General features: G+C 28.3%; 1 protein-coding gene across 6 annotated transcripts in view; it reads right to left on the bottom strand.

Moving 5' to 3' along the window:
- The window catches only part of LOC107444591 (uncharacterized), a 73052-nt gene that overhangs the window by 14801 nt on the left and 42720 nt on the right, over nucleotides 1-15531 (bottom strand). For 4 of the 6 annotated variants that reach the window (XM_043040411.2, XM_043040413.2, XM_071185459.1 and 1 more), the window contains exons 27-38: nucleotides 15277-15486; nucleotides 15021-15157; nucleotides 14647-14785; nucleotides 12828-13013; nucleotides 11760-11875; nucleotides 9239-9416; nucleotides 8086-8249; nucleotides 6861-6983; nucleotides 4981-5071; nucleotides 3590-3676; nucleotides 2319-2504; nucleotides 290-379 (exon numbers count right to left, since the gene is read on the bottom strand). In XM_043040411.2, coding sequence (XP_042896345.1) covers nucleotides 290-379; nucleotides 2319-2504; nucleotides 3590-3676; nucleotides 4981-5071; nucleotides 6861-6983; nucleotides 8086-8249; nucleotides 9239-9416; nucleotides 11760-11875; nucleotides 12828-13013; nucleotides 14647-14785; nucleotides 15021-15157; nucleotides 15277-15486 — 1707 coding nt within the window. Of the gene's footprint in view, nucleotides 1-289; nucleotides 380-2318; nucleotides 2540-3589; nucleotides 3677-4980; nucleotides 5072-6860; nucleotides 6984-8085; nucleotides 8250-9238; nucleotides 9417-11759; nucleotides 11876-12827; nucleotides 13014-14646; nucleotides 14786-15020; nucleotides 15158-15276; nucleotides 15487-15531 lie in introns of all 6 variants that reach the window. The other 2 variants (XR_006224950.2, XM_071185460.1) reach the window with 2 other exon arrangements.

Here is a 15531-nt window from a genome sequence, read left to right as displayed (position 1 = left end):
CAATTTGTGTATCTCTACATGTATTTAACATTAAAATTAAAGTTTCAATTAATTTAAATAAGAATTCAATTTGAAAAATAAATTTATGTAAATTTACCTTAGTGAATCATTTTGTACATTTATACAAAAATGCCATGAAAAAATATGTTCCAATTTTTTATATGAATTAGATATTTGGTTACGTGAATACCCATTTATTGGAATCAAACCCACAAGTATCCATGCAATCACATCAAACAGCAAACACTGTATAACAGTAAAATTATATTAATACAAAAGTAAAATTTACCTCTCGGCTAAGCTTCATGCTAGGTATGCCATATCGTAACAGACCACCAACTTGCCTATTCTTTTCATACACTGTCACAGTATGCCCAACCTGCAATAATGAGAAATATAATATTTGTTAGTATAGACAAAAAACCCAAAAAATCACTCACATTAACTATCAATGTAATTTTAGTTCATTTTACCAGCATTTGTTAATATGCATATAATTTAAATGCAATGAATACAAGATTTTAAAAAAATAATAAATCTCAGTTTACTGGAAAAAATTAAGTTCATGTGCGTTTAAATTTATTCTACATTTAACAATCAGTGATAGCTTTCAATCTAGAATTGCAAATTAAAATTTATCTATTTGCTTGTATTTACTGTCACTCATATATTATGATATATTTATTAGATGAATTTTGTTAAATTTATAAAAAGCCAATTCCAGTAACAAAACAAGTATTTGTATTTTGCTTCAAAAGTAAATATTACTGCATAGAACAAAAATCACTATCTTACATTCCCATGCTCTTCCATTAAAGGAATCTATAAGAATTCACACTCATGACAATAAAAGAATAATATACACAAAGACTGAAAATAAAATCCAGAAGTTTATGTTAACAATTGCTGTGAAGACTTCATTTTAGAAGCAATATTTTAGGAGTTCACCAGAATATTTTATGAAAGAAAAATTACAATTGTTTTAAATTTTTGCTTAAGATAAGAGCAATAAATTTCAGCTCGTTTACTTTCCGTGAAAGTCCTTTTTTAACATTTATCATTGACAACAATATTACCCTAAGAAAAATTAACACTGGTGGGAGAACTTCTACAGTAAGACTATCCTAAATGTGTCATACATATTTCAAAAAATATCACAATTCACAATAATTTTTATATTTGAGGTGGCAGTTTTTTCAAACCAGTTACTTTGATCCCTGGTACATACGAAGGAGTAAGGTAATATGATAGGTCATACTTATGTTAACTGGCACTTTTGTGTCAAGCTATTCAGAAGTATTGTTTCTAGATAAGTACTTTATAAGTTTCTGGAAATTTTCAATAGTTAACAGCATAATACATGGAAATATCTTACAGCCTAAATGGAAACCTTGTTGCTTTTCACCAAGAAATGCTCTTCTGGATAAAATGAAGTTGTGACTTATCATTAAACTGCCACAAGCCATTCATATTAACAGAGGCAAAACTATTTTATTTTCTAACCGTCGCTAAACAGCCGATCCAATTTTATGGGTTTACGACTACTAATGTTCAACTCCATAGCCTTGTAATTTTTAACCCAATATAGAAAATCAAGTATTGGGAGAAATTTTGCCTTTGTGGAGGACTTCTTGACGGAGCTAGCACTCATTTGCGTTACATGGAGAGGAAGACCACGAGAACCTCCTGTAGTTAGCCTGGGGGCCAGGGGACTCTATCCCATGATCCGTCTACCATTGAGGATATTTCACGTCAGCACCGTGATCGGCGCAAACCGGATGCAGAATTCGTATTTACTGGGATTCAAACCCGCTTCGCCACATTGGAAGGCGAATACTCTATCCCCTGTGCCATCATGGCTCAGGCAAAACTATTACCAGAACTACCCATTCATGAAGGAATTTTGAAGAGAAGATGGACATAGATTAAATATACTTTTCATTTAAAACAGAATAGCTCTGCTAACATCGCACACTTACTTGGGCACCCGAAGGAAAACGGAAAAGAGAAGGGCCAAGACTTTCTTGGCAAAGATACATGCACCAAGATCTTTGCAAAGGGAAACTAAGCAGACAGAAGAAGGTAAAAGGATTGGCTCAGGAAAGGGGTGCCTAGACTTGAGGCCTTATGTGCCAGCTGGCGTGAAAGGATAGGTAAGCAGGTAGGCAAGCCTTGCATATATTTTAATATATTTTTATTTCTAAATTTATATTAAGATATATTTCAATTAAATTATTCAATAATTGACTAACTATATCAGTAATACATTATTCAAAACATACTAATAGTAATGTGTTTATCAAATGTTAAACATATACTTTATTCAATTGGGAAGCTGCAGCTAAGCCAGCAGGTCCACTTCCTACTATGACGACACTAAAACCAGATCTTGAAGGAGGAGGTTTGGGCACCATCCATCCACTTTCAAATGCTTTTTCAATGATGGCACACTCAATATTCTTAATAGTTACAGCCGGTTCAATGAGAGCCAGGACGCATGCAGACTGAAAACATGTAGAAAAGCCTGAATAAACTTGAGCTACAAAATGAATTTCGATATAACAAATATGAACCTCTCTAGACAATTGGTAAGAAGTTTTCACTTCCAGCTTGACCCATTAATCTACCAACTTTGATTTTAAGGAATAATACGGAAAAAACATGGATTTAACTGTAAATTTGAATTTTTACAGCATTTTAAAAAGTGTAAAAGTATTATAAAAGTGTGTAAACTAAAAAAAAAAATAAACAAATAAAAATAAATTAAAAAAACAGTTTAATAGTTCCTGAGAAATCTAATTTTAAAATTAAGGTTATGTATTTAAAATTTGGTTTCTTAAAAACTATTCCACTGATTTTGTTCAAATTTTATAATTAGCCACAGAAAATTAGATTCTTTAAAATGATATAAAATTTTTAATACTTAACTATTCAAAATGTTTTCAACTATTCTTAAATAAAATAATAAGAAATAATAAATCTTCATTAAAAGTCCTTTTTTTTGCATAGAATTATTTAAGGAGAAAAGAATTTAAAAATTATGTGCAAAAAGTTTTCAATTTCCTTAAATAAGTTTACAAAATCTAGCGAAATACAAAAAAAGTAAAATCAACATTATAGGGTCCAAAATATCAGTCGCTTTCCAGGCCTAACTACTGGGGCCATATATTCACGATTGTGGCTATCCCCATACTTAGAGAGTCAGAAATCCAAATCCATCAAAAAAAGGTAGCATGTTTATTCTAAGAAAACACGTTTTTTTTGTCTGATTCTGCTACTTATAATATCAACGGCACTAATTAATAAGCATATATAAAGTCCCCTCTGGAACCATTAATTTTAGTTCAAATATGTGAAAATCTAATCATTAAGTGAAAGATTATTCAGAGTGTTATGTTTTTTTTTCTTAATTATTGTACATTAAAATATTCATGAACAAAACATATGTACATAAAAGAAACAACCTTATAATGCAGAAAAAAATACGAAAACATACATTTCATAAACAAATGTAAGTTAAATCATTCTTGCCATCAATTTTTTAAGCACATTAAGCTAAATTAACGAAAATTTCAATGACAATTATTACTTCACAAGGTGCTGGGCAGACACGTCCAGTAAACTCAGGAAAATTATTTGTTAGAAGTAGCTGATCCAAAGCTTCTTTCCAGTTATCCTGCATAATATTTAGAATTACATGAATCTTATTTCAGAGCTAAAATTATTTAAATTAATGTTATAAGAAACTGTAATATTTATCTTAAATACAACAATATTAAACACATAAATATGACTTCTAAAATTATATATAATAACTATTTTGAAATAATGCATCGATTTTAAGTAGCTGTTTTCATGAAATTTTGCATTAGAAATTTTTTTTTATTAAGTTTCTTAAAATTATTTGTTAGAAGTAGCTGATCCAAAGCTTCTTTCCAGTTATACTGCATAATATTTAGAATTACATGAATGCTTATTTCAGAGCTAAAATTATTTAAATTAATGTTAGTAGAAACTGTAATATTTATTTTAAATACAACAATATTAAACACATAAATATGACTTCTAAAATTATACATAATAACTATTTGAAATAATGTATCAATTTTAAGTAGCTGTTTTCATGCAATTTTTCATTAGAAAAATTGTTTTTATTAAGTTTCGAAATGCAATACATAAGACAGTGTTTTATAATAAAAAAATAATGTCATTATTATTTTGAAAGTATTGAAAGAAAAATAATAGAATGAATTAAAAATATAAAGTAAATAATACTTTAGCTTATGCTTTATAGCACAACAAATGCACCAAAAATCGGATAAAGAAGACAAAAAAAAGTTATAACACGTCCTCTAGGACATGTCAATATCTAGTAAGAAAAATAATGAGCCTGCAGATTTATGCAGGCAGTTTTTTAACTTTTTTTCAGTATTAATGGAAAGGGAAAATAAAAATAATTTTGAGTACTCAATAAAATTACTGCGTTTCCTTGATGCTTGACAGTTGTAATTAAAAACCTTAATTTGAAATATAACTCTTTCTTGCTTTAAAATTTTTATTTTTGTGTATCAATAGATGGAATTCTTATAAATGAGCACACTAGTAGATGGATAAAGAGATAGAGAACTTGAATTTATCATATCCTCAATATCACAGGTAATTTTTTTTTAAATCTTGGAGACTACATACCAGCCAACATTGGAGAAATAAAACAACAGAGATTTTACTAGCGACATTTTTTAGGCTACAAGTAAAGTTTTGATACATCATGCAAGTCAAAAAGTGAAATTCATTGTTGAGAATAATATAAACACTTACATTTAGAGAAGTAAAAAATATGTCAATAATATAGGACCCGGAAATTTGAAAGTCCAGAATCCTAAAAATACCCAATTTCCAAAATCTAGCAGAATCATTGAATTAATTTGAAGTATAATAAAAAGATTAACTCATTCTTCAAAAAATATAACAATAATTTACCTGATAAACCAAGTCGTTCCACTTAGGAATAATATTTCCTAATGGGCACCCACTCTTAGACTGACAAAATGGCACACCACAATCCATACACCTAAACAATTTCAATAAAACATAATAAAAATTAAATAGATAATCTCTTAAATTAAAACCACATATTTTCATGCATTATATTAGAATAGTAATTTATCAACACTTGATCTATATTATTAAAAACAATATACTATTTAGATGTAATGCTTAACTCAATAGGGTAACGCTTAGTTCTCAGTTTTTATAATGCTTAGTTCTCATCATTTTAAGATACTATTAAATAAGTATGATGCCATTATAGGCGTTACATAATTCCTAGCTTTTCAATTTTTTTATTTCATAAATTTATAATTATTTTGTAACCTTTTCTAATCCTGTTCCAATTAAGTTAAATTAACTATTTAATTATTATTCCTTTTCGTAAAAAGCGAATATAAATACTTTGATTCTTTTCTTTTAACAATGTAACGGCTAATTTAATTTCAATAACTAACTTCATAACTAATTACAATTCAATGTCGCAACAAAACGAATATCAAAATGTATATCTACTCTTACTTTTCTTTACTAATTTATTTAATTAACCACAAATGTTTCAGTTATTAAATTCTAATCAACTCTTTGGTGATTGCAAATCAGATTTTTTAAAATTTAATGATAATAACACAGGGTTGACATTATTTTTGGCAGCATTATTTCTCAATAACTCGCCAATAATAAATCTCTTCCCATACTCCCAATTTCAGTTTGGGAACTAAACAAACACTTAGATTTCAAAAATGCAAAATGTCAAAAATGTTGTCAAAAATAAATAATGTGATCCCTGAATTCATCGTATAAAAATTGGATAGTATGAAATTGTTAATTGAGTTCCTTTTCCACAGAATACAATAATCCACCCTACAAGATTTGTTACTGCATTTGCTAAAAATTAATAAGTGTGTGATCTCTGAATTTATCACCATAAAAATTGGATAACATAAAATTGTTAATTGAGTTCCTTTTTCATAAAGTACAATAATCCACCCTACAATATTTGTTACAGCATTTACTAAAAAAAAATAACAAATAGGTGCAAGACCTCTGAATTCATCACCATAAAAATTGGATTGTAAAAAATTGTTAATTGAGTTCCTTCTTTATAGAATGACTGAATCTCCCCCCCCCCAAAAGGTTTAAATAGTGAATCCTGCAAGTAAAACTATATGCCCTAACCATGCATATTTAGATGGTCACTAGATTGGAACTATCAAATTTTGCAATTTCAACTACATTAATTAAAGTAAAAAAGATGTTAGATTGAAAGCCCAAATTTTTCATTTCATCAAACCTATTTAAAAAATAATTTGTATTCGTAGAAAATGGATGTTCTTAACGCACGCAAAATTCAAAAATATCAGGACAAAAAGCTAAAACTCAGGACAAATAAGGAAAAATTTAATCAGGATTATCAGGACAACTACAAACTCTGCAGAAAGGAACCAAAAGTGTTAGAGCATAAAAGTCCTGCTTGAAGAGTGGAAAACTACAGGCCCAGTCTCATAAGGTTGCAGTGTTACATCTCACAGATGGCTAGCAAATTTTATGACTTATAACATGACAACATCCACACGCCAACCAGCCAAACCAACCAGTGACTGAAGGGAGAAGGGGCCCTCTCCAAGCCAACAACTTTAACGCAAAATTACAAATAATTTAAACATTAATTAAATAACACAAATTGCTTACACTAGCAGAGTAGATGGAGGATTTGATTTCTTGAACAAGATTTGGTGAGTGTATTATGGTTCATTTTAAACGAATATAAAACAGTAAAAGAAATCATTAAAAGATTTTTTAAAAAACTATACCTTGCTGCCTGTACTTTCAGGGTCTTTCTAACATTTTTATGGTCATAAATCTCGTTGTAATCAAGCATTCTCTCTTCAGCAGGTCTGTAATTAGATTTCACACGCCTATACTTTATGAAGCCCCTGAAAAAAATATTTTTCATTGCAACAACACATTATTTTCAATATCAATTTCAATATTCTACATTCTATACTAATCTTAAAAAGACTAATGTAGTTTAAAAAAATTTTTTGATTAAAAAAATGTTTTATTAAGTAAAATACAATATTGTTGCAACGCTGTAAAATAGTTCAACAATCGTGCAAAAATCTTATACTTAAGTAAACAAGATACTAAATTTCACAAAAATCTCTTTCAAAGTTTATTTTCATAAACTAAAGCATTATTTTAATACCATATAGTAAAAGAATTTAAGCAAAAGCAATTTAATGTCATAGTGCACTTTAAAAAGTGAAATTTAAAGGATTAAAAGAAATTCGATCCCAAAACCGGGGAACAAAGAAGTAGGCGGAATGCCTAATGCACCAAACAGCGTGAATACCCTGAGTAAGTAAGTAATGCAATATTAAGTTAGAGGCACAATATAAGAATAGAATGAAAACTTACTACCAAATCAAGCTGCAACAAATAACAATAATATTAATAAAAAGGGGTCACAATTTGGTAGTGAAATCACAATCCATTTACCTAAAGTTATACAGTATTTCATAATAAAACTATTTTTAGCAAATACAGAAACCAATACATTTTAAAAATATCTGAATAATACCAAATTCACATACAATTTCTGTTAAAATCAAATTTTTTTTAAAAAAAGTTTTTAAAGCAAAAAAATTTTTCTTGATTACTTTTTTAAAAATAAATTTTTTAAAAGTAAAAAAATTTACTTTTAAAAAAACTTTAATTTTAGAATATTCTTTAAACAAATAATCAGAAGAAAATAAATGAAAGATCGATTTATTATTTTCTGGCAAATGTATAAGCATTTCTTGATTTGTCAACATGCTAAAAACTTGTAAAGCAAAATGTGATAATTTAAAAATAGCACTTCTTCAAGACAAAACAATATCTAATACTGTTATGTTTTTTGTTTTGTTTTTCAAACTTAGTAAACAGTTTTTAAAAAAACATAAATAAAGTAAAAATAAATTGAACAATTAAAATTAGAAGAAAGTACTTAAAACTTTTCCAGGAAATATTGAAGAAATACACAAAATATCTTACTTAGTTTTATCAATTGGACCACTTATTTTCAAGATATCTTCAATGTCATCAGTCTGTGTACCATTTGTGACTGGAATAGCCTCTGCTTCTTTGGTGATACTCGGTGGTTGAGCAAGCCTAGCACGTTTCTCTTTCAGAGCTCTCTGATAGTCTTTAGGAAAAACCTACAATTGATATTTTTGTAAAAATATTTTTACAAACATCTATCGCTATCTAATAACAGTCACTATCACCACCATAAATTATTATGAATTCAAATTAGTCAGTTAATAATTTACAAAGTCAGTACAATTACAAATTTTCTAAATACAAATATTCCCTCAAGGCACTTAAAAACCAAAATCTTCAAGATGTTACTTAAAAGATTTATGAGATTACTTCAAGATAACATTTTAGAGCTATGAATTGTTAACATGTTTATAGATCCATTTATAAACATGTTTTATAAGTTAGCATGTTAACTTTAGAAATATGGTTTGTAATCACTCTCTATTATTAAAAAGTTAATTGATTGGTAAACTATAACCATCTGATTACAGCAGTTGTAGTTGAAATAAGTTTTATGTAGGATAACATGTTTATAGATCTATTTATAAACATGTTTTATAAGTTAGCATGTTAACTTTAAAAAATGGTCTGTAATCACTCTCTGTTATTAAAAAGTTAATTGATTGGTAAACTATAACCATCTGATTGTAGCAGTTGTAGCTTAAATAAGTTTTATGTAAGATAACATGTTTATAAATCTATTTATAAACATGCTTTATAAGTTAGCATGTTAACTTTTAAAAAATGGTCTGTAATCACTCTATATTATTAAACAGTTAACTGATTGGTAAATTACAACGGATTATAACAGTTGTACCTTAAATTAGTTTTATAAAAGATATGGTAGTATTCCATTTCAATGTAAAAATAGTTGTTCTTAACTCAATATAAAATATTGAGAAAAAGACTTTTCACAATTAATAGGAAAAACTGTAAAATGCAAGCTCAGTTTTTGTAGAAAATAGTTTTTTTTTTTTTTTTCAAAGTAATACATTTCTTTATGCTTTTCAACTGAAAAACAATTATTCTTACATCAATAAAAAACATTGAGAAGAAAACAACTCATATTTAAAAAAGAAAACACATGAATTTTGAGTAAATTCACCTTAACAAAACGCTTCACAGAAACTTCCCAAGAATCCAGGATGAACTTTGCAACTTCTGAACCAGTCTTTGTATGAAACTCTAAAATGAAATCTTTTAGGAATTCTATATCTTCTACATCTCTTACAGGAAGTAAATCTACAATATCCTTATTACATTGCGATTCAAAATTACCAGTCCTAAATTAAAAACAAAAAACTACTAAAATGCAAATTGCAAGACAAAACAAAGAAAATATTATTGTGTATAAAATGGAATAAAATTTCCTCACATAAAATTACCAAATAATGCTAAAATAATTTATTTTTCTTTTGTAGCAATGTTTAAGATAATAAAAATCATGGTAGTTACTAAAGGTTATAACTTCGCCAGTATGACTTTGCCGGCAAGTTTAATATATTTAGGTGAATTTTTCATTCTATTTAAGAAATTAATCACTTTCATAACCTAACTACAAAAGAAGAATGAAATCAATGAGAGAAGATGAAAATGAACTGGACTCATACTAAAAATACCAAGAGAAAAATTAGCCCCCTGATAGTAAGAGAAAAAGAGGAAGACAAAGAATGACTTGGCAGCGTCAAATGAAAGTGGATTTTAAAAGAGAAAAATTTAAAGGATTAGAGGAAACCATATCTCAAGCCAAAGACTGGTAGACATGAAGAAATAGGATGCCTTATGCGCCAAACAGTGTGAAGTAAGTAAATAGTATGTAAGTAATCACTTCCAAAAGAGATAACAAAATGTTTTTACAAAATTTTAAGGGAAATTAAAATTAAATTAGTGGCTGAACATTCTTCATATATGAAAATTGAACTTCTTGGAGAGAAAAAAAATCATGTTATTTCTGTGGAAATTTATCTATAGTTCGTCTAAATTAAGAACTCCTCCAGACATTCCTCTGGACCTGTGGGGGTGACTACAGTAACGAGGTATGACTATTTCAAGTAGGGGTGTGGGGTCACTGTTTTGGAGTACTTTCGGCTCGGGTTGGAGGGAGAAAGGGAATCTTTTTCTTCAGTCTATAGTGTTAGTCCTAGAGTGTAGCTACACTCTCTAAAATGCACCATTCTTGGTTCCATAGTATCAGACGGCCTTAAACTTTCTGGCTGGAGGAGTTCTTAGTTTAGACAGACTATACAGTCTTTCCTGTATTTAGAAAAGACAAGTTTGTTTAAAGGAAGATGGCATCTGCTACTAGATAAACTAGCAGATGAGGTATATAAATTACCATCTTCCACCCCAACTTACTTTTAAATCTTCAACTTGAAACAACAAAGATTCCAGAAGACGAAAAAGATAAGCATCTATTTTACATTAATATAAATAGAAAAGATAATATTCTATAATCCTATTATAGTTCTTCGGAGGTGGGAAACAGGTTCAACTGATTCTGTCATGTAATGAGCTAGAAATTGGTGTGCGTGAAAGGGATAAACACACTTTAAAACTGTCATAGTTTACTTTCGAAACAAAGTTGAAGCAAATATTTACATTTTGACCTTAATCTTAGTTAACAATTAACTTTGCTATGTCACGAAATTAAAAGTTTATCCTGGTGGTTTTTTTAAATATATTTTATTAAAAATCATTTTGCAATAATTACAATCAAAATTTGGCCAAAGCATGATTGTTAAACTTGCTATGTCATTTTCAGTCTAAATTATAGTTTCTTTTATTATTATTATTATTTCATTCATGCAATTGAAGCTGTAAGTGTTTTCTCAAGGAAATTGTAAAGGGGAAAAATTAATTTTTCTTAAAAATATGCAATCTCAAAATAAAAATACAAATCATTACACAAGGTGCGTAGCCTGATTTTTAAACAAAAAATAAGCACCTTTTAAGTACTTTTCAAGCATTCAAAAAATATTTTTAGTCAATTTCTTAAAAAAAAATTCATAATTAGGATTTCTGTGGTAATAATAATAAAAAATTCTATCATTTAAAGTTCTTAATTTATAAACATAAAATCAATCAATTAAAAAACATTTTCAAAAACTTTACAAAATTATGATAAAATAAGTAGTGTCTGATAAATATTGCAGAGAAAATTGTTTAAATCAAGTTTCTTTTGTAATTTAGAATGACAATCGACACGGCAAAGAAAAAAATCTCTTTTTGAAAGATAGAAAATTAAGCAATTTTTACAAAAGCACCTTTAAGGGCTTTTAAACAATGTAAATCAAAAATAACCACCTTTAAGCGCTTCTTAAAAATGCTACCTGCCCTGTTACATTAACATTTTCATATAACCTCTGCCATAATGTGATAAGACACAAGATTTGTTTCAGTGAATGAAGAAAAATGTCAGCAATTATCTTTATGAAGAAATTATGAAAATAACATGTATACAAATTGAATAAAAAAATGCCAATACAACAATACTCAATTGAAAAGGGGTAAAGAAACGATGAACAGGAAATCTAAAATGTTTGGAATATAAAACACTTTTGTAAAGAAGATTGTTAAACATATTTCCATTTAAATAAACAGTGTACACGAACTTTTTTTTAACTTACTTGTTATAAACATAAGCAATCCCACCAGACATACCAGCAGCAAAGTTTCTACCTGTTAACCCTAATACAACAACTTTTCCACCTGTCATATATTCACAACCATGGTCACCAACACCCTGTGAAAGATCTGAATATAAATTACAGAAATATTTTGTTGAAAGAAATAACATAGAAAAGTATTGTCTTCAATTTAAAAAATTGTATTCATTCCAAACTATTTGTATTCAGAAGAAAATACAAACAAATACATGAAAAGGTAATTTTTCTACATACATTCTCCAGGAGAATTTTATACAAATAACAAATATAACAGTACAAATTTCATAGTATTCAAATTCATATACATATATACAAGCTTGTTAGGTTCCAATTCAAGAATTTAACAGGAAAAAAGTTGGAATTAAATCTTCAAAATATAATATAGTTTATAATTATTATTTATTAAAATATTTCATTCTATCTATTTTCTATCTATTTTTTATTTTACTTTTTAACCGTCATTGAACAGCCAGCCCAATTTTTTGGTTTATGGCTACTAATGTTCAACTCCGTAATCTTGAACCCAATCCAGAAGACAAAGGAACTCCTCAATCAAGTATCGTAAGAAATTTGCCTTCATGGAGGATTTTTTATAGAACTAACCCGCATTTGCGTTACGTAGAGAGGAAGACCACGAGAGCCTCCCACTGTTAGCCTGACGGCAAGGGGAATCTAACCCATGATCCGTCTACCACTGAGGATATTTCACATCAGCACTGTGGTCGGTGCAAGCCGGATGCAGAATTCATATTGACCAGCTATGGCAGGGATTCGAACCCAGTTCACCCCATTGGATGGCAAATGCTCTGTCCCCTGCATTTCCCAATACAATAGAAACAATAAGTTATTATACTTCTGTAAACTATGAAGCATGAAAGTGCAAATGATAGGTAATAAGCCATAGACAATGCAGCAAGTTGTGTTAAAGTTCTCATATAAAAAAAGAGAAGAAAGATGCAAAAAAAAATTTTAAAAATTCATTAAAATTTAAGTTATCCGTAATAAGATTTTTCTTAAAGGTACACATACTTCATTGATTGCAAATGCTCCAGAGTTTCTAACAGCAAATCTTTCAGCTACAATTCCCCTAATGAAAGCTTTTCCTGATGTGGCACCATAAAGACAAGCATTCCCTGCAATGACATTCAACTCGGATTTGAAAGTAGGAGCCATATCTTTTGGGGGATATAATATGACTTCACCACCAGTAAGGCCCTATGAGAATATAGATAACTAAACATGAAACATTTAATACTTTTTGGTATACAAAGGCACACATAAAAATACATTTTCAAAATTTAACGTATTCAATTCGGCATATTTGAATAAATATATATGCGAGTATACATAGCAAATATGTGCGTGTAGCTGCTGAAAAGTCCAAAATGCACCTAAAAAAATTTTTAATATTTAAGTTCGGTAGAAAAAAAATATAAATATTTCAAAATTTAGTTGTGAAAAGTCCTGTATACAACATAAGTATGAGCGCTTACATAATAATGAATTTGAAGGGCAATTATAAAATATATATTTCTGCATATCTCCAATAAACATATTTGTGAAGACATTTTTAAAATCAAAGGGAACTCTAAATTTGTGAAAGCAGTGATAAAGTAAATGTTTGTCAAATCCTTTGTAAAAAAAAAATAATAAGTGTAAATAGTTTGTAACAATTTTTTTCAAAATCATATTGAATCAATTAAAACAATATTCAAAATAACATGGCTGGATGAATTAATAAATACATTAAAAATGATTATATTGTATGAAAAAATTGATTTTTCTAAATAAAATAAAAAACACACACACAAAAATGCCAAAACTCAGTAATGACATATCCTATAGGCCAAAATTGAAAACTGTGTATAACCTTTAAATAAATTATAACAGCTTATTTTAATGTAATATGCTAATACTTTCTATATGCATGAAAATCGAATGAAAATGATAGTCAGTCCATGCATTCTAACTGGACAGAAAAATCATATGGTATGATCAAATTTTCTCACATGAAGATCCTGATTTCTTTGGTTGTCATCAGCATAAAATTAACAAAAGTTATAAAGGAATTGTTTATTTGTAAAACATTTTCTTTATTCGCGATCGCAACGTTCGAGTACGCCGTCTAGCGGGAGCCTGTAAATATCGGACATTAATTTATCACGTTTTCATTTAGTTCCATCAAAGTCATTGACNCGTTGCGATCGCGAATTCTGAATACAAAAGTACAGTGAATATTTATTTAATAGCCTTTTTGCTATTTTCTACTTATCTTACTATTTCTTTATAATGATTATGATTCAAAATTAAAGTCTCAAACTTAAAGGTATAAATTGTACCCTAAATTAGTCAGGAACTAAATTTGTGTTAATATGATAAAAAATATTGGAACAGTTCAACTAAGAACTTTTACATTTAGATGAAACAATCTGTAACCTTATAAAACTAATAATCTGTAATCTGTAACATAAAGACTAAGTAAATACTTATTAGACTTAGAAAGAATTATTAACATTGAATTTTATCTTCATAGTTATTAGTGGTGTTAAGGCTTAACACCACTAGTAGTAGATGAACAGACAAGTAGACTAACAGACAAGCATTAAGCCTCGTTCCTTGAAATAAGTACATCTCACTTCGAACCTCAATAAAAGGAACTTTTAAAAATGAAATTACAATTTCATTCATCTCATTAAATATTTAATTTCAAACTTGAATATCATTTTTTTTATTTTAGAAGTTTTTAATTAGTCCACCAAACTTATTTTTTCTCGACCAAAAAAGTTCACCCATCTCTGTGTTAAGCATATGATAGAGGCATTATATTAGAAGCATTTTTTTTTCTTACTTTTGCTACACAATCATTAGCATCACCTTCCAAATAGACAGAAACTCCTTTAATGAGAAAAGCACAGAAGCTTTGTCCTGCAGATCCTTTCACATAAAGTTGAATTGAATTATCTGGCAAACCTTGGTCTCCATATTCTCTAAAAACAAAAACATGTCATTCATAGTAAAGAAGTTCTTCAACCAAAAAACAAATTTATATTGAATGATAGAATGTGGCTCAGACATAGTATAGAATTTTTTAATGAGGAGCTACACTGCAAGTATGTACTTGTTTTTTATTTATTATAAAAAAATTAATAACAAATAAAAAAACAAGTACAGATTTATACAATAAAATTTTTTTATAATATATAGTTAATATATGAGACTTACTTAGCAATATGATAGCTTAGTGTAGTACCAAATGTTCTATCTCGATTTGTAATGTCTAAAGTCATGGACAAATGCTTTTTTTCAGTGTTTGAGGATTCCTTCCAAGTTTCAAAATATTTTTCAATAACTTTATTATCCTAGATAAGTAATATTTTAAAAACATAAAAATTTGACCTTTTCATTCTTGTAAAATCAATTTCAATAGTTTATAACTTGAAAAATGTCTTTAAGTTCCATAAAAATAAAGGAATCTTACTAATCTGTTGTGCAACTCAAAGTCATGTTTAATGCTTCCACCAACTGGTACTGTATTAGTTCGTAAGGATCTTGCACACTTTAAAAGGGAATGAAAGTCAAGATGAGAAGCCTTTTTATTTCTTTTATTTTTATAAATCTTTAACAGATCTGCTCGGCCAATTAAATCTTGAAATTGTTTTATATGCAGTTTGGACATGTATGTTCTGACCTAAAAATTTTCATTATTTGTTTTATAATATTAGTGGCAATTCTA

Source organism: Parasteatoda tepidariorum, chromosome 9, assembly GCF_043381705.1.
Source record: "Parasteatoda tepidariorum isolate YZ-2023 chromosome 9, CAS_Ptep_4.0, whole genome shotgun sequence".
NCBI lineage: Eukaryota > Metazoa > Arthropoda > Arachnida > Araneae > Theridiidae > Parasteatoda > Parasteatoda tepidariorum.
Note: the sequence above shows the minus strand (reverse complement) of the source record. Positions and strands in the feature narration are given on the sequence as shown.